Source organism: Bos taurus, chromosome 11 (assembly GCF_002263795.3).
Source record: "Bos taurus isolate L1 Dominette 01449 registration number 42190680 breed Hereford chromosome 11, ARS-UCD2.0, whole genome shotgun sequence".
Taxonomy (NCBI): domain Eukaryota; kingdom Metazoa; phylum Chordata; class Mammalia; order Artiodactyla; family Bovidae; genus Bos; species Bos taurus.
In genome coordinates this window covers 98,113,078-98,132,993 of record NC_037338.1, presented here as the reverse complement: position 1 = coordinate 98,132,993, position 19,916 = coordinate 98,113,078, and the positions used below count along the sequence as shown (strand labels likewise).

Sequence of the window (19,916 nt, the reverse complement as noted above, 5' to 3'; positions counted from 1 at the left end):
CCCCATAAATCTCGAATTTTGAAAGAGGAAGTTTACCCAATAAATTTCTCTATGGAAAATTCTTACTAATCAAAGATTAATTAATTAATGTATCTGCCCCATGTGCTATAACCAGCATCACCACTCAAAACTGATACAATTCTAGGCTGAAAAAAAGGTTTTATTTAGTTAGACTGCATAGCCTGGGTCCAAGAAAATACCTCACTATCTTTAGCTTTAAAAAGATCCTTTTTTATTGTGGTATCACATTAGCTTTTGAAAAACTGCAAATCCTTAAGTCCTATTTGATATCTTTGGTCTGCCTGAAACCCATCTGCCACCTGACCCAAACTAATCCAGCTGAGGCCAGGCATGCCAGGCTGAAGCTGATTTCAGTAACATCTAAGAAATAGCAAAAAGGGGAAGAGTAACTTTCGGGGCACTGGAGTCAAGAGGGCCCCAAATGTCAAGAGAACCTGGGCTCTGCCATTTGTAGCTACACAATCTTGAGAAAGTCTGTTCACCACTCAGGTGCCTTATCTCCAGATGACAGACAGTAACAGAAACTAGTTTTTTTTGGGGAGGTCCAAAATCACTGGAAATGATGACTGCAGCATGAAATTAAAAGACGCTTGCTCCTTGGAAGAAAAGCTATGATCAACCTAGACAGCATATTAAAAAGCAGAGAGTTCCCCATCCGTCCACTAAGTGGCAGGGAGGGGGTACCACTGTCTACCTCCCATGCGTGTGGTGAGGATCTAAAAAAAAAAAAAAAAGCAGAGACATTACTTTGCCAACAAAGGTCCGTCTAGTCAAAGCTATGGTTTTTCCAGTAGTCACTTATGGATGTGAGAGTTGGACTATAAATAAAGCTGAGCGCCGAAGAATTGATGCTTTTGAACTGTGGTGTTGGAGAAGACTCTTGAGAGTCCCCTGGACTGCAAGGAGATCCAACCAGTCAGTTCTAAAGGAAATCAGTCTTGAATATTCATTGGAAGGACTGATGCTGAAGCTGAAGCTCCAATCCTTTGGCCACCTAATGTGAAGAACTGACTCACCAGAAAAGACCCTGATGCTGGGAAAGATTGAAGGCAGGAGGAGAAGGGGACAACAGAGGATGAGATGGTTGGATGACATCACTGACTCGATGGACATGAGTCTGAGTAAGCTCCGGGAGTTGGTGATGGACAGGGAAGCCTGGCGTGCTGCAGTCCATGGGGTCGAAAAGAGTCGGACATGACTGAGTGACTGAAATGAACTGAACGGAAACTGAGAAGTCAGTGAGCAGTGCCTGGGGCTGACGGAGCCCAGCCCAGTCACGTGGTAGGGGTTCCCTAGATGGAAGCCCCTGCCATCACTTCCACGTCCCAGAGACACCCCAAGGCAACTGCTGTACCATCTCACTGAGAGGTCTGGGTATTGGGAGATCCAGGTGGGAAGGCAATTTTTAGCTGCTCCCTGGAGTGCAGTTAAGGATCCAGGAACAATGCAACAGATAAATCTAAAGCTAAGTCCCTGTACATTGTCCAGAAAGAAAAAAACAACAGTGGATTTTAGCAAGTGGCGATCAAAACACATCCCTTACTTACAGTTGTAACACAGGAGCAGACCGGCTTCCCCGTCTTCGTACACATCAATAGCTGCAACGAAATTAACCTGCAATGAGAATGGGCAATGGTAGTGGGCAGGCTGGACACTGACACTAGGAAAAGATGTTCTCAAGTTTCTGTAAACTCAGGCACGACCGCAGTCCATGGTGTGGACATTCTCATCATCTTTTCAAAGCCTTAAGAAGCTCTATAGAGGAGAACTCTCCCTATTGGCAGGCCTCCCATTTATAGAGCAGGCTCCAGTCCACCAAGCTTTTCTCGCGGGTTATTCCTTTCACTTCCACATCAACCCTGGAAAGTAGATGGCATTCCATCCATTTTACAGATGAGGAAAGCGAGGCTTAGAGAGGTGAGTCGTGCTAGTCCCTTAGTGAGGAGGTGCCCCAGCCAGGACCTGCACCAGGTCCCTGGTTCTTTTCCAAGCTCAACAGCCTTGCACTTCAGCCACACTGCCTCCTGCCTCAAACACAGTCTCTGAATCTCCAGACCACCATGTCTGCACTTCTTTTCTCCCTTTTTTACTTCTTTCACTTCCTGGGAGGCGGCTTGACAAGATGCAGAGGGTGCTGGAAGCCCCAGCTCTGTGGCTTTGGTGAGCCTCGGTTTCTGCTTTTGAGAAGATGGTTCTCAAGTTTCAATCAAAATTCAGAGCCTCTAAAAATCTCCTCTTCTTTCGCTGCCTCACTTGTCTTCTCAGCCCTGTAGTCTGGCCTTCTGTACCACCAAGGACGCTGCCCTCTCTTAAGTTCCAAGAAGTTTTCCTTCTCTCCAGACTGAAGGCCTTTGACCATGGCTCATCTCTCCATCCATATCTTCACAACCTCTGACAGGGGACAGCTCCTCCCTCTGGCTTCTCTCCTACTTCAGATTCTTCTTCCATTTCTTGGCTCTTCTCTCATTTAGAAAAAGCCCCAGCTTGATAGCTTCAGATTTTACTCTGCTCAAAATCTCTAAATCTACAACCTCAGGCACACATTCTGAGCTCCAGCCCAGGTTCCTAAGTCTTTTGTTCTCTCAAATGCAGTAGGTTGAGAAGAACTCAAGGGGCTGGGTAGGGGAGCAGACGGGAGCAGGTCAGCAGCTCCCAGCTGCCAGTACCACTTGCTGCCTCTTGTGGTTTGTGGTAAACGGTCCTCTGGCCCCAGGTCTCCATCTGTAAACTGGTATAACAGTAATCCTGACACTGCTGGATTGTCATGAAAATTCCATGAAACAAGGCAAACATTGTTGCACAGGGCCTGACACATAATCAGCATTCCATGGAGGTCTCACATGACCAGTTTCCTTTCAAGCCTCCTCCTTTCTTTTAGCAGAGCTACCCTCAAAGTCTCGGAGGAGGTCCCTTTCTCACCCAAGTTCAGACCATCCTCTTCCTCATCTCACCCCTGCTGCACGCCGGGCTCGGCCCCGCCTCCCGGGCTGGGCCCCACCTCCGGACTCGGCCCCACCTCCGGGCTCGGCCCCACCTCCGGGCTCGGCCCCACCTCCGGGCTCCTCCGGTGTCTCCGTCTGGCTAGGCTCTCTTCAGCCCCTTCCAGCCTCTGGGCTTCCCCATTTCCCACCCCAGGCTCTCTGCCCAGCTGGCCCTCACTGCTCTCACCCAAACGCAGCCTTCTCCTCTGAACAGTCTGGCATTGTACGAGTCTCCATTAAACACACAGAAATGAAAGGACAGGGTTTCACCCCTCAACAAAATGTCAGAAAAGCTTACAAGTACATAAAATAAGTCATAATGGAGCCCATACCATAACCATGAGTTGCGGAGGCTCTGTAGGGGTGGGAGACAGTGAGTCCTAGAGGCCAAGGGTGTTGATTCTAGGGTCAGAAGGACCTGGGAGTCAAATGCCAAATACTTCCTCTGCCGCTATGTGTCACAGCCTCTGTTTTAATTATCTGCAGGGCGTGCACTGCCGTCTCAGATTCACTTGCTTGCTGGCACTCTCCTCCGTGCTGGGCTCTCAGCTCCATGAAGCAGAGGCCTTGCTCTGCTCATGTGACCCCCTCAGTCCCTGGATCAGGACCTGTCAAGTACCAGGAGCAGAAGGCATGCTACCTAGAGGCATGACCATGTAAATGAAATGCCAGCCCTGCCACCCGAGAGCAGTGGGCACGTGGTCGGGGTTTTAACCTCATGGAACCTCAGGGTCTTCATCGATAAAATGGGAGAGGCTGGAACATCTGCCTCTACGGGGGCTGAGGATTCCAGGAGGTCACACAGGGCCCGGTAAATGCTCCATAAATGTCAGCTGCTGGCATGACTTGGCTCTGGAACCCGCACCACTGGGGTGTATCACGGGAGGGAACAGCCCTTGGGCCCTTGGAGGGAACCCTCCTGTCCGTCCCCAGCACTCTGACTTGAATCACTTCCTCCTCAGTGTCCCCAGACTTGTCAGTTAGATAACACTGATGTCAGCCAGCGGCTTCCAGCCCTCGTGGGTGCTGCTGTGTCTGCTCTGCACTTTCTGAGGGAGCGGCTGAGCACCACCAGCTGTGTAACCTGGACCTGCTCTCCTCTTCGGGCTGTGACGGGGCTGTGGCTGCCATGTGCTGGGTTTGAAGGCGCAGTCTTGGGAGGCAGGCAGTCTGGGCTCAAGTCCTGCCTCTGCTACTTACTGGCTGTGTGGTTTGGGATAAATAAGTGACTTCTCCTTTCTGAGCCTCAGCCTCCTTTTCTGCAGAAACCGGGGAGAGAACAGCACCTACCTGTCAGGGCTATGGGGCTGAAATTTGGGGTCAGTGACCATAGCATGGACTTAATCACTCTCTCCTCAGGCCCTCAATCGCATTTCATCAGACCTTCATTAACACTGAGCATGGAGAAGCCCAGTTCACATGTACATGTTACATGTACAGATGTTGATATAGATGTTGGTATAGATGTTAGCTCCCAGGCGAGGGGCCTCAGAGGAGACATTCATGCAGGAGACATTCTTGACCAGGCAAGGACCTGAGAATTCACTGGGAGAGCTTTTAAAAGATACATATTCTGGGTTCTTGCTCCTGGACATCTTGATATATAGTAGGTCAGGGTAGGATAAAGACATTCACCTTTCATTTTTTACTTGATTAAAAATAGTTTATTTTATTGCATTTTAAAATAATAAAAGTAATATATGGTGGTGGTGAAAATTCGAAACACAGACTTGTAACAGGTGAAAGAGGTTGGCACTGTGAGGTCAGTGTCCAACCTTCCCACATGATTCCAGGGTGAGCTCTCAATGAAGACCAACTGGGGTCTGGGCAGACACTCAGGACGGGGACCTGGGCCTAGTGAATAAGCCAGAGATCTGGATCCTGTTACCCCCCTCTGGAGGAGGCCTCTGTTGGGGAAGGAGGCCAGAGCTGGCTGTTGGATCCAGGGCAGTACGTCGGAGTTGGCCTGTTGGTAGAACAAACTTGGTGTTGACTTTCAGAAGGCTGCTCTGGTGCTTCCTAAACAGCTCCTCTCTTGAGCTAGGATTGTCTTGGACCCTGAGGTGGTTTCGAAGCCTGCAACGGGAATTGAGGGGTCTTGGCTGAGACGAGAGGAGGGGCGGAGGCAGGAAACCAGGCCAGCCTGGCCTGCATGGTGGCGCACGGAGGAGGTAGGCATTGAGGGCTGCTTGAAGCACTAATTGGCGGTGAGTCCAGGAGGGTCAGCCTCTCTCCTGCTCCACTGAGCTCAGGGCTTGTCCTGCAGGAATGTCTTGGTGAGAAGTAACCCTGTTTCTGCAGGCCGCTTCTACCCGCTCATTGCTGCTGCTGCTAAGTCACTTCAGTCGTGTCCGACTCTGTGCGACCCCATAGACAACAGCCCACCAGGCTCCCCCCGTCCCTGGGATTCTCCAGGCAAGAACATTGGAGTGGGTTGCCATTTCCTTCTCCAATTCGTGAAAGTGAAAAGTGAAAGTGAAGTCACTCAGTCGTGTCCGACTGCTAGAGACCCCATGGACTGCAGCCTACCAAGCTCCTCCGTCCATGGGATTTGCCAGGCAAGAGTACTGGAGTGGGGTGCCATTTCCTTCTCCGACTCGCTCATTAGTTTGCTCATTTCTCTAGGGCGTATCTTTCCAACCAAACAGTAAATTCCACCCAAAGACAAGCCACTGTCTCAGCACCTCTGCCTGCTCAGCAAACATAGCCACTGAGGATTAACTCAGTGGGAATATACATACTGATTCACTGAAATCCCTGGGGTAGTGCTTAACAACACAAAGATGTTTTTAAGTGTTTTTTCTTAGAGAAAAGCTTTGCATCTTTGTTTTACAAAGCATGTTGAAGAAAAGACAGAAAATTTCTCATACCTTCCAGCAAAACAAAGCACAGAAGTCATCAAAGAAAACTGCTTTTAACTCTTTTTTCCCTGGATCTTCATGAATCTTAACAGAAAAAAATCCACAGACACACTCATGAACTATCAAGGTATTAAATATAAGTAAATAACAATAATTTCCAGGAAAAGCGGGTTCAGTCTTAGGAAACTAGTTGCCAGAGAAGGATTGATTCAACAAAGATCTTTTAAGCCATGCTTTTTCTGACTCCTACAGTTGGTTGTACAGATTGTATTTTTTAATTAAAAAGAATTTATTTATTCATTTGGCTGCACCAGGTCTTGGTTTTGGCACTCAAGATCTTCAATCTTTTTGGTGGCACGTGGGATCTTTAATTGCAGTATGCAAACTCTGAGTTTCGGCCTGTGGGCTCTAGTTCCCTGACCAGGGATCAAACCCAGGACCCTCTTCATTGGAAGGGTGGAATCTTAGCCACTGGGCTGCCAGGGAAGTCCCTGTCCAGAGTTTTGAAAAGCAAGAAGGGGCAAGAACTTTTAAAGGCCAGATTGGGCTCTGAGTCCTCAGAAGTCAGCTGCGGGAAGAGATGACAGGTTCCCAATTGCTGGGATGGAGGGGACCCTCCTGACCTTGCTAGGAAGAGTGTCAGGAGAGCTTCCATCTCTTGGGTCTATAGTAACATCACCTGGGGGAGACTTACAGTCTGCTGATTCCCATCCCATACACCCAGGACTTCTGGTTTAACTGATCTGGATGTGTCAGAGCACTGATCTGTTTAAAGCTTTCTGGGCAATTAGAGCCACAGTTGAGGAGCAGTGTGTACCAGTGGTTCCCAAATTTGCCCACATCACCTGGGGGCCATCCCAAAATTCTAAAGCTCACGTCACACCCAAGGCTGTGAAATTGCTGGGGGGTGGGACACAGGGCATCCGTAGCTTTGAAGTTCCTCAATGACTTCAACAGCAGATGAGTTTGGGTGCTACCAGTATACACACATGAATGGGCAGACTGAGCTGTGATTGATAACAGCTGAAGATAAGTAGGCCTCCTAAGTATATCTAGATGTTTCTTTTTCTGATTTTTCTATTTCTTCAAATTTTGCTCTCAGGTGTTTTCTTTAGAGTAATTAGCAACTTTAGTGAATATTTATGTAGGGCTGGTCCAAATTTAAATTGTATTTTTTTAGTTCTTGTAAAACATAATTAAATTCCTCACTCTCTGACACATCTGAACAGGACTGGGGGAAGCTCTCATCAGGAATGACACTCTCCCTGGGCGACATCCTTGTTCTGCCCTGTTCTCGTACCTGAGCTGGAGTGCTGGCCCTGCACCGTGCAAACCTCCAGGGGCTCAGCTGTCATCAGGCCTTGCCCTGGTTCCCAGCGATAACTGGGCTGAAGAACTCTGTGAGTTGCTTGTCAGGTTTTGTCCAGATCCAGCACATGGCTGCCCTCTGTGCGGCTCAGGCCAGGAGGTGTAGACCCCCCAGCGCCGATCTGCTTTTCCTCTCTCTCCCAGTGGTGTTTCATCCCATCTTCCTTTCCTAATGCGCCTCTAAGGGAATGCAGACTTGGGCTGTGCCCTCCCCAACCTTCCAGCCCCGTGCTGTGGGTCTGCAGGGCCTCTGAGGGTAACCCGACTCTCCAGGGGCCCTTCTAGCATGAATTACCAAACAACTGTTCTCATTACTCAGTTATTTACAGTGAGTTTTGACACTTCATTCTTCTTCTGTAGGGAAGGATGGAATGGCAGGAGGAGGTGTGGAAAAGCTAAAGAGGGCAATGGGCAGTTATATGATATTGAACCCATTTGACCTACAAAGATGGCAGCTTCACATGGTACAGCCTAAATATGTATCACAGGTTACAGATATGATAAAGAGCGCACAGTTTTAAAGAAACCCTCATCATGGTCTCGCAAAGTTAGAAGACACAGCTCCAGTCTTTTTGGTTCCCGTTCGCCCCCACGTCCGTCGACTCACCCTGCTGGCCTCCACGTGGTGCAGCCTGAAGGCCTCTCCCGTGCTCTCGTTCACCACGTCGAACTGGTGCCGGTAAGCCACACAGATGAGGTTGTCGCTCTCCTCCGTTGGCCCATCTACCAAGGTCATCACCGCGGGAGAGTCGGACAGACAGATCTCCTGTGTGGTGGACAAGGATGGAGGAGAAAGGGGTGAGGACAGAGCAGCCACCCCACTGCCTGACCCCATCCAGGAAAGGCCCCCTTGAAGAAGGAATTCATAGGGCCTGGGCTCCATCTTAGGCCTGTTCATGCTGATCATGCTCGGCCACTCTGTGTTTAGTGCCTATGAAAACAACAACAGAAGAGTAAGACCCCTTCTAGACAGGGGAACCTTGAAGATCGTATCTAGGTTACTCATCGCCTAAGAGAAAACATACACTAATTACCCCTTCCTTCAGATAGGCCATAAATTTTTCTGTATCTATTGGAGTGTAACCTTGGGTTTATTGATCATTGGCTAATTGTTTGACTGTTTGAGTACATGAGCGTATAGCATGTGAATGATGGGGTTATTGGGATTGTATTTTCCTTGGTTTATGTAAGTCTCAAGGAATTTGGAGTGGTGGGTTCAGACATGTACACATGGGCTATAAAAGATTTTCACAGATGCTGGTCGGGGTCCTTGGCCTAAGAGGAGACTCTGCCTTGGGCCCACCGGTGTTGTAAACTGCACTCCACTATCTGCATTGTCCTTCTGAGTGAGTTTGTTTCCTGGAATGCGTAGCTACAACACCCTCACTTCCTCACGCAGCCACCCCCCAGGCCCTCTGCTCCTGCAGAGTCCTGTGCCAGACTGGGGCAGGGAAAAGAGGGGCAGGGATGGGTTAGACTGCTCCTTTCTGCAGTCTGTCCTCAAGGCTCAGACCTCTGTTCACTGCAAAGAGGAGAGGTCAGGAGACAATTTTACAAAAGGGATTCAACAGTGTGGTCTGTGTTAGCTCTTAGAATGTCCGGTCCTTGTCTTGAGATTGAATAATAATAATAATGAACATTTTGGCCAACCTAATACATACATCATGAAATGATCATCACAATAAATTTAGTGAATATTCATCATCTCATGCAGATACAAAATAAAGTTTATTTCCCTTTGTGATAAGCACTCTTAGAATTTACTCTCTTAACTTTCATATGTAACATTCAGCAGTGTTGATTATATTTATCATGTTGTATATTATACCCCTGGTACTTATTTATCTTATGATAGGAAATTTTTACCTTCTGACCACCTTCTTCCATTTCACCCTCCCCTCAACCCCTGCCTCTGGTAACCATGAATCTGGTCTCTTTTTCCGTGAGTTGGTTTTTGAAGTATAATTCACTTCATGGCTGTGTTAGTTTCTGGTGCCCAGCATGATTCCAAGTTTCTATATTTTTCAAAATGATCCCCCCTAGAGCAGCATCTTTAGGTGTTTACTATGTGAATGAGCTGGATGGAGTCGGGAAAACTCTGTTCGCCTTAGTCTCCCGGGGTAACCAGGGCCACAGATGAGGGCTTCCCCAGTTAGTTACTGAACCGCAGGGCAACCCCAGTGAATGACACACCCTGGATGGAAGGAGGGGGTCTGCCTCAGGCACCTGGGCCAGGAGTGAAACAATTTGAAGGAAAAAACCTACCCTGATGTACTGGAATTCTTCAACAGGTGACTCTGACAGGGGAGATAACAGTGCCATGCCAGTCACCCCACTTGGCTTGTTGTGTTTCCTTGTGATCAGAAGCAGTTTATTCCGAATGGCAACGACAATCCTCAGCTCTTTGCTATGGTGAGTGTTGATGGCATACAGGTGGCAGCCTAGGAAGAGAAAGGAATGATGCTGAACACACAAGAGGTGGGAGCCCTCAGCTTTGACAATCTGGTGATATTTTTAAGAACCCTGGAAATTAAACATGAGACAGTGAAATGACTAAGGACGTTTTTGCCATGAGGCAAAGTGGGGACTTGAAATAAAAATTAGGTTGAGTTACAGAAAAATTAAGGAAGTCATATTCCCTCTATTCTAGAGTTTGTGGACTTAGATTCACATCCACTACACGACATGAAGTAAACTGAAAGGTGAGCAGAGTTCCAGGAACAAAATTCTAAAAGTTTCTTTTCATAAGTTTGCTCACAGAGCTTAACTCACCTCCCAAACTTGTCAAATAAGACCTAAAACTTCCTCTAGCCCTCAACATGTTTCTCTATAACTTAAGCTTCTCTTAGGGAACAAGTGATACTACCTTTGTGATGTTTCCAAGTGAAAAAACAAATCAAATAAAATTCCTACTCAAATTTTTTTTTTTTAGTAAAAGCTTGGCAGTCTGAGAAAACGATTAATTGGATAAAACCAGCAAAATATGAAGAATCGAGTCACCTTTTGTTTTCTCGAGCTTGTTTTCTCTACAGTCACACTTGCCCTTCACGGCTTGCTTGCCCTCGATGCCCCTCTGCACAGCGCTCAGCCTGAAGACAAAGATGCGGGCATCTTTCCCTGGTGGGATGAAGCAGATGGAGGAGATGGATGGAAAAGTAAGATGACCTGGAAGAACTGAAGGGGTGGACTGTGTAGAAAACTACTACTCAAGAAATCAGGATTTGAGGTGTTCCAGAACTGGGGAGAAGCCCTGCATTGCCTTCACCTAACAATGTGATCAGGGATGCCCACCCCTTCTCTCCCTCACCATCCCTGCCTCAGAGAACAAACAGGCTACCAAGGACCTGAGCCCTGGGCACCAGAAGAAAAACCTGGCACTGGTGATTCAGCCAGAGCCCCGAGACCCTTGTGTTGGCCATAGGCTACACGCTCCCCTTCCTCCCAGACAACATCCCTCGAGGAGGAGTAGCACCTTTGTCTGCTCTGAGGATCAGAAGGTCCAGCGCCTCCAGCACATGCATCTGCTTCACGGGCAGAGTCTTGTCAAACACGGGCACTGATGGGAGGTCGTCTGGAAAAGAAGCCTGGTTACCCAGCGCCACACCCAGCTCACACTCTCTAGAACCTACGAAAATGTGCCTATGGGTAGTTCTGGACCCCGTTTCTCCCTAGGTGAGGAAGGAGGTCAGCTTCTAGATCCTTCCTAAGGGCGACACAGAAAGTTCAAGCACTAGTCCCCTCTCAGCTCAGGGAGGACTGGCATTTCTTTCCCAAAGGCATTCACACCTCGTACAGGGAGCGCAACAGCAGGGTCCCGAAGCTAGAGTCTTCTCCTCGATGTTCATCCAAGAAAAGGCAGCATCTCTCAATCCCAATTTTGGCTGGGATTATTCCAAAGAACCGAATACCAAGTTTTAAAAAGTGCTAATACACTTAGTCATTTCTTTTAAATATTTTCTGATTTTTTTTGTGTCATATTTGAAATCACATCACATCTTAGGTTATTTTGTATACTTCTCAAGAAAGTAAAATAAGAATTTCCTTTTGTATTTAACAAACACCCTATTCCAACATGGCCTATGTCTGAATCAATAGTAGTTTACCTATCATTTTTCAGTATTTCTCCATATAGGAATAGGAAATCTTCTTTTTAGACAAAAATAAGAGAAATATCGATTACATTTCCAAAATAACATGAAAAAACTAATTTCCGTGGAAATATCTGGGAAGATCTCAGGGAAATGGATGATTTAAAGGATTTTTTAAAATATTATTTGGCTGTATTAGGTCTTAATTGTGGCACACAGGCTTAGTTGCCCCACAGCATATGGGATCTTAGTTCCCTCAAACCCATGTCCTCCATTGGAAAGCGGGTTTCTAACCACTGGACCACCAGGGAAGTCCTGGGTTTGTTTTTAAGCTTACTTACTGGGATCTTAAATTGTTAGCAATTACTTTGCTGCTTTGGATGGCATCACCGACTCGAGGGACATGAATATGACAAGCTCCAGAAGTTGGCGATGGACAGGGAAGTCTGGTGTGCTGTAGTCCATGGGGCCGCAAAGAGTCAGACCCAACTGAACGACTGAACTGAACTTTGCTCTTGGGAGTCCCTTGGGCAAAGAGGACTTAAAGAATTTAGGCAGTTCCATAAGCAAAGAGCTTCCCTGGTGGCTCAGGTGGTAAAGAATCAGCCTGCAATGCGGGAGACCTGGGTTCAATCCCTGGATCAGGAAGATCCCCTGAAGAAGGGAATGGCAATCCATTCCAGTATTCTTGCATGGAGCATCCCATGGACAGAGACGCCTGGTGGGCTACAGTCCATAGGGGAACAAAGAGTCGGACATGACTGAGGGACTAACACTTTCACTTTAAGCAAAGGGTCTGTTCTGAGCTTGACACAGAATCAGGGCAAGGCAAAGATGTCCCAGGACGTATAGACATTTTAGGCAGAAGTGTCTAGGTGATTCTTTACCTGATTCTTTGAAGACACTTAGGTCTTCAAGTGTTCTGCTGTGGGTTTGGGTGTTTCCTTAATTATAATTTAGGTGCAGGAGGCCCTAAGGATCTTGACTCTTCCAGAAACCTGTCTGTCTGGGAGTTTATCCCTCCGTGGACGGTGCCCAGGAGGCGGCAGAACTTTCGTCATTAGGATTAGTAACAACCCCTACCCCTCACCCCAACCCCGGGGAAGAGTCTCCCGCTCCTGCAGCCCAGTGAGAACACTGGATTTGTCAGAGCACAGAGCCTGATAAGCTCTTATGAAACAGATGGCTTGTCTCTAGTTGTCCTTCATGATGGGGGCAGCCCATCAAACACTCTCCTTCCTCTAATACCTCAGGCTTTCCCAAGTGGATTCATTCTGAGGCTCTTTGTGCTTCTGTGGGGGCAAGAATCCTTTTTTCAAACCATGAGATGATCATTCATTTCAGTGCCCATCTCTGCATTTGACTAAATAACTATGATTATTTCATTAAGGCCAGGCATTTATGCCCTGGGCTTCCTACATATCAGGCCTTAATGTAAGTGTTGTAGGTATCATTTAATGTAAATGTCCCACAATGACCCTATTAGGTAGGAATTTCTAATATTCCCATTTAACAAATGAGAAATCCGAGGCTCAGAGGTGCTAGGAAATTGTCGAAGCACATGTCCTGAACTTGTGGAACTCAAGTCCATGCAAGGACAAAGTGTGAGCTCTTAGCTGGTGTTATAACCTAAAAACAGCACTGCATGCCCATGGACTGATGGGGTGAGCAAGGGAACAGCCCTGATGTTCAGGTGGCTTTGTTGTTGTTCAGTAGCTCAGTCATGTCTGACTCTTTGTGACCCCATGGACTGCAGCACATCAGGTTTCCCTGTCCTTCACCATCTCCTGGAGCTTGCTCAAACTCATGTCCATTGTGTCAGCGATGCCATCCAACCATCTCTCCCTCTGTCATCCCCTTCTCCTCCTGCCTTCAATCTTTCCCAGCATCAGGGTCTTTTCTGAGTCAGTTCTTCACATCAGGGGGCCAAAGTATTGAAGTTTCAGCTTCAGCACCAGTCCTTCCAATGAATATTCAGGACTGATTTCCTTTAGAACTGACTGGTTGGATCTCCTTGCAGTCCAAGGGACTCTCAAGAGTCTTCTCCAACACCACAATTCAAAAGCGTCAATTCTTCGGTGCTCAGCTTTCTTTATAGTCCAACTCTCACATCCATCCCTGACTACTGGAAACACCATAGCTTTGACTATACAGATCTTTTTCAGCAAAGTAATTTCTCTATGTTTTGATATGCTGTCTAGGTTGGTCATAGCTTTTCTTCTAAGGAGCGTCTTTTAATTTCATGGCTGCAGTCACTATCTGTAATGATTTTTGGAGCCCAGGAAAATAAAGTCTCTCACTATTTCCATTGTTTCCCCATCTATTTGCCATGAAGTGATGAGACTGGATGTCAGGATCTTAGTTTTTTGAATGCTGAGTTTTAAGCCAGCTTTTTCACTCTCCTCTTTCACCTTCATCAAGAGGCTCTTTAGCTCCTCTTCACTTTCTGCCATAAGGGTGGTGTCATCTGTGTATCTAAAGTTACTGATATTTCTTTCAGCAATCTTGATTCCAGCTTGTGCTTCATCCAGACCAGCATTTCTCATGATGTACTCTGCATGTAAGTTAAATAAGCAAGGTGACAATATACAGCGTTCACGTACTCCTGTGGCTAGATAGGTTTATATATGGCACAGGAAGGAAGAGGAGGCAAGGATATGAGAAAGTGATGTGGGTTCAATGACTGTTTCAAAACTGTGGATTGCTTCTTGTAATCTCTTTATGAAGAAACCATCTTTTAGATGATCTGGCTTTTCTATTACCAAAACAAAACAAACGGTGACAGCATATTTATTCAGTACTTGGTCTCCTTCAGAGCAGGTTTTGCTATGCTTAGAATGCAAAGAATTTTTAATAGTGACCTTGAAAGGAGCAGACTCTCAAGGGGATGAGTCTAATGAAATTAAGCAGAGGCTAATCGAATAGAGTGGAACTTGCCTTGAAACGAAATGGGAAGATTCACTAATGGAAACAATTTGTAATAGAATTAAGTGTAGGCAAGACAGAGTAAACAAAGAAATAACAAGATAATTATGGCTTAAAAGCACAACAAAGAATACAAAGAAAGCCTTAAGGGTTATTCTCTTCTCAGCATAAGCAAACAGGGAAGCATTACTGCATAATCAGGACATGAAAGTAATAATCTGACTAATACAGGCAAGCTGGTGGTGGATATATATGGCTACCACCTGCATAGACAATGTTCCTCAAGTTTGAAAGAACAGGATTTCCTGGCAATCACAATAATCCTTATTATCTGACACTTCCATTACATTTTGTATCCATAAAGATGAAAATTTCATAAAGGGACTTGGGTAATCTTGGTTTGGATTTTATATTTACAAAGAAGCAACTCAAACAGAATTTTTTTCTGTTTTTAGACAGGTCTTACAAATAATCATGAAATTATTTCTCTTTCCCCAAAAGGCAAACAGGTACAATTTGGCATTCTTTTCATCATAAAAATTTTCATAATTGTTTGTCCAGGACCATGGTTTTGGAAATCTGTATCAAGCTAAAGATGGTAACATTGGTAGAGTTTAATTTAACTTTAATAAAATGTAGTTGGCTAAATGGAGAGAGCACTGGACGAGGAATCACCTCTGGGTTCTGGTCCCAGAAATGCCACTAATTAGCTGTGTGGTCTTGGGCAAGTCACATAATTTCTTTGAAAGAAAAGTGAAATTGAAGTCGCTCAGTCGTGTCCGACTCCTTATGCCCCTGTGGACTGTAGCCTACCACACTCCTCTGTCCATGGGATTTTCCAGGCAAGAGTACTGGAGTGGGTTGCCATTTCCTTCTCCAGGGGATCTTTCCAACCCAGGATTGAACCTGGGTCTTCCACATTGTAGACAGAGCCACCAGGGAAGTCCTAATTTCTTTAGGCCTCCTTTTCTTTATCTGCAAAACTAAGAGATTAGACTAAGCCTCCAAGGTCTGTTTTTGTTTTGTTTTTAAATAAATTCTTTTGTTTGGTTATTTGCTACTATCCTTTAGATGTCCAAGGAGCAGTGGCTGCATGGGTGCAGGAGGGCCGAGAGGAGCTACTCCATGTTCAAGGTCAGGAGGGGCGGCTATGAGGAGATACACCTTGTCCAAGGTAAGGAGCAGCAGCTGCGTTTTGCTGGAGCAGCCGTGAAGAGATACCCCACGTCCAAGGTAAGAGAAACCCAAGTAAGACGGCAGGTATTGCAAGAGGGCATAAGAGGGCAGACACACTGAATCAATAATCACAGAAAACTAGTCAATCTGATCACATGGACCACAGCCTTGTCTAACTCAATGAAACTAAGCCATGCTTTGTGGGGCCACCCAAGACGGGCGGGTCATGGTGGAGAGGTCTGACAGAATGTGGTCCACTGGAGAAGGGAATGGCAAACCACTTCAGTATTCTTGCCTTGAGAACCCCATGAACAGTATGAAAAGGCAAAATGATAGGATACTGAAAGAGGAACTCCCCAGGTCGGTAGGTGCCCAATATGCTACTGGAGATCAGTGGAGAAATAACTCCAGAAAGAATGAAGGGATGGAGCCAAAGCAAAAACAATACCCAGTTGTGCATGTGACTGGTCATGGAAGCAAGGTCCAATGCTGTAAAGAGCAATATTGCATAGGAACTTGGAATGTCAGGTCCATGAATCAAGGCAAATTGGAAGTGGTCAAACAGGAGATGGCAAGAGTGAATGTCGACATTCTAGGAATCAGTGAACTAAAATGGACTGGAATTTAACTCAGATGACCATTATATCTACTACTGTGGGCAGGAATCCCTTAGAAGAAATGGAGTAGCCATCATAGTCAACAAAAGAGTCTGAAATGCAGTACTTGGATGCAATCTCAAAAATGACAGAATGATCTCTGTTCATTTCCAAGCAAACCATTCAATATCATGGTAATCCAAGCCAATGCCCCAACCAGTAACGCTGAAGAAGCTGAAGTTGAACGGTTCTATGAAGACCTACAAGACCTTTTAGAACTAACACCCCAAAAAGATGTCCTTTTCATTACAGGGGACTAGAATGCAAAAGTAGGAAGTCAAGAAATCCTGGGGTAACAGGCAAATTTGGCCTTGGAATATGGAATTAAGCAGAACAAAGGTTAATAGAGTTTTGCCAAGAGAACGCACTGGTCATAGCAAACACCCTGTTCCAACAAGAGAAGACTCTATACATGGGTATCACCACATGGTCAACATCAAAATCAGATTGATTCTATTCTTTGCAGCCAAAGATGGAGAAGCTCTATACAGTCAACAAAAACAAGACCAGGAGCTGACTGTGGCTCAGATCATGAACTCCTTATTGCCAAATTCAGACTTAAATTAAAGAAAGTAGGGACAACCACTAGACCATTCAGGTATGACCTAAATCAAATCCCTTATGATTATACACTGGAAGTGAGAAATAGATTTAAGGGACTAGATCTGATAGATAGAGTGCCTGATGAACTATGGACGGAGGTTCGTGACATTGTACAGGAGACAGGGATCAAGACCATCTCCATGGAAAAGAAATGCAAAAAAGCAAAATGGCTGTCTGGGGAGGCCTTACAAATAGCTGTGAAAAGAAGAGAAGCAAAAAGCAAAGGAGAAAAGGAAAGATATAAGCATCTGAATGCAGAGTTCCAAAGAATAGCAAGGAGAGATAAGAAAGCCTTCCTCAGCGATCAATGCAAAGAAACAGAGGAAAACAACAGAATGGGAAAGACTAGAGATCTCTTCAAGAAAATTAGAGATACCAAGGGAACATTTCATGCAAAGATGGGGTTGATAAAGGACAGAAATGGTATGGACCTAACAGAAGCAGAAGACATTAAGAAGAGGTGGCAAGAATACACAGAAGAACTGTACAAAAAAGATCTTCACGACCCAGATAATCACGATGGTGTGATCACTCACCTAGAGCCAGACATCCTGGAATGTGAAGTCAAGTGGGCCTTAGAAAGCATCACTATGAACAAAGCTAGTGGAGGTGATGGAATTCCAGTTGAGCTATTTCTAATCCTGAAAGATGATGCTGTGAAAGTGCTGCACTCAATATGCCAGCAAATTTGGAAAACTCAGCAGTGGCCACAGGACTGGAAAAGGTCAGTTTTCATTCCAATCCCAAAGAAAGGCAATGCCAAAGAATGCTCAAACTACTGCACAATTGCACTCATCTCACATGCTAGTAAAGTAATGCTCAAAATTCTCCAAGCCAGGCTTCAGCAATACGTGAACCATGAACTTCCAGATGTTCAAGCTGGTTTTAGAAAAGGCAGAGGAACCAGAGATCAAATTGCCAACATCCACTGGATCATCAAAAAAACAAGAGAGTTCCAGAAAAACATCTATTTCTGCTTTATTGACTATGCCAAAGCCTTTGACTGTGTGGATCACAATAAACTGTGGAAAATTCTGAAAGAGATGGGAATACCAGACCACCTGATCTGCCTCTTGAGAAATCTGTATGCAGGTCAGGAAGCAACAGTTAGAACTGGACATGGAACAACAGACTGGTTCCAAATAGGAAAAGGAGTACGTCAAGGCTGTATATTGTCACCCTGCTTATTTAACTTATATGCAGAGTACATCATGAGAAATGCTGGACTGGAAGAAGCACAAGCTGGAATCAAGATTGCCGGGAGAAATCTCAATAACCTCAGATATGCAGATGACACCACCCTTATGGCAGAAAGTGAAGAGGAACTAAAAAGGCTCTTGATGAAAATGAAAGAGGAGAGTGAAAAAGTTGGCTTAAAGCTCAACATTCAGAAAACTAAGATCATGGCATCTGGTCCCATCATTTCATGGGAAATAGATGGGAAACGGTGGAAACAGTGTCAGACTTTTTTTGGGGCTCCAAAATCACTGCAGATGGTGACTGCAGCCATGACATTAAAAGACGCTTACTCCTTGGAAGGAAAGTTATGACCAACCTAGATATCATATTCAAAAGCAGAGACATTACTTTGCCAACAAAGGTCTGTCTAGTCAAGGCTATAGTTTATCCAGTGGTCATGTATGGACGTAAGAGTTGGACTGTGAAGAAAGCTGAGCACCGCAGAATTGATGCTTTTGAACTGTGGTGTTGGAGAAGACTCTTGAGAGTCCCTTGGACTGCAAGGAGATCCAACCAGTCCATTCTAAAGGAGATCAGTTGGGTGTTCATTGGAAGGACTGATGCTAAAGCTGAAACTCCAATACGTTGGCCACCTCATGCGAAGAGTTGACTCATTGGAAAAGACTCTGATGCTGGGAGGGATTGGGGGCAGGAGGAGAAGGGGATGACAGAGGATGAGATGGCTGGATGGCATCACCAACTCGATGGACATGAGTTTGAGTGAACTCCGGGAGTTAGTGATGAACAGGGAGGCCTGGAGTGCTGTGATTCATGGGGTCGCAAAGACACGACTGAGAGACTGAACTGAACTGAACTGATCCTTTAGATCCTTTATCACTCATTAGGAGTCTGGAAGAATCCAAGAGACCTGCTGCAGTCTTTGTCTCTAAATTAAATCCCCACCCAAAGTTGAATTCCCTCTAGGGCATGCTCTCCAAGGTCATGTCCTACTGGCGACTGATCCGTGGTGACAGGGAGTTGTCTGCCTCCCTGGGGCAGTTGACCGACCTGGCTGTGAGTTGAGATCTGTCTTCCTGTCAAAATCTTTTTCTTTCTCTATCCATCAAACAGGTTATCTAAGATCCTTATTGTTTGTTTTAGATACTGAGTATGTTCTGAATTAGAAAGCTTAAAAAAAAAATGTGCTTTGAGAGAGAGTATATCCCTGAGATACCATGTGCCCTTGTTGATTTAAAGTCAAACATTGGAATCACAAGTATTCCTGCAAAGGAGATTCTCCTTGCAGGTCGTTTGATGTGCTCAGTGTTCAGTCATATCTGACATTTGCAACCCCATGGACTGTAGCCTGCCAGGCTCCTCTTGTCCATGGGATTTCTCAGGCAAGAATACTGGAGTGGATTGTCATTTCCTTCTCCAGAGGATATTCCTGACCCAGGGATCGAGCTCGTGTCTCTTGCATCATTTGATATCCACAGATTAATCAGAGATTTGAGGAAGGGATGAAATTGTCATGGGTGCCTCCCCCTCTGGCTTGCGAGTTGAAAACAATGGGGTAGTTTTGTAAGGGGATGAGAGTCCGCTAACCTCACCGCTGAGGACACATGTATCCAAAGGGAGCCGACCAGTGGTCACCCATCTTAGAAGTATGACAATTCACACAGAGAGACAGCTAAAGGAGCAGCTACTCACTAACCATCCACTAGCAAGACGCCGGCATCAGTGGAAACCAGCAAGGCCTGGCCCCAGGGATCCGCACACACGGCCTCATGAGGGAAGTTACTGCAGAAACACTGTGGCTCCCAAGGCTGCGGGGCAACACAAGCGTAGGAAGGTTAAGAGCACAGAGAGAGCACACCGGCCCATCAGGGGGAAACGCACACATACCACCCGAAACGGTAGCACAGATGCCCCCAAACCCCGGGAGTTAGATGGGCTCTGACTCAGTCACCTTTCTTAAGAAAAAAATGTCTCCTTCCAGAAATCTATGCAACAGGAAAAGGCTGACTCACGTGTTTCTGGCACCGTGACCTGTATTAT

The 19,916-nt window shown here is 46.0% G+C and overlaps 1 protein-coding gene across 3 annotated transcripts in view; it reads right to left on the bottom strand.

The window, feature by feature from the left end:
- GARNL3 (GTPase activating Rap/RanGAP domain like 3) overlaps nt 1-19,916 on the bottom strand; it is a 166,656-nt gene that overhangs the window by 14,439 nt on the left and 132,301 nt on the right. For 2 of the 3 annotated variants that reach the window (XM_005213214.5, NM_001077872.2), the window contains 6 exon segments: nt 19,573-19,684; nt 10,704-10,802; nt 10,232-10,348; nt 9,497-9,672; nt 7,839-7,997; nt 1,569-1,635 (listed from right to left, as the gene is read on the bottom strand). In XM_005213214.5, coding sequence (XP_005213271.2) covers nt 1,569-1,635; nt 7,839-7,997; nt 9,497-9,672; nt 10,232-10,348; nt 10,704-10,802; nt 19,573-19,684 — 730 coding nt within the window. 3 annotated transcript variants of the gene reach the window in all.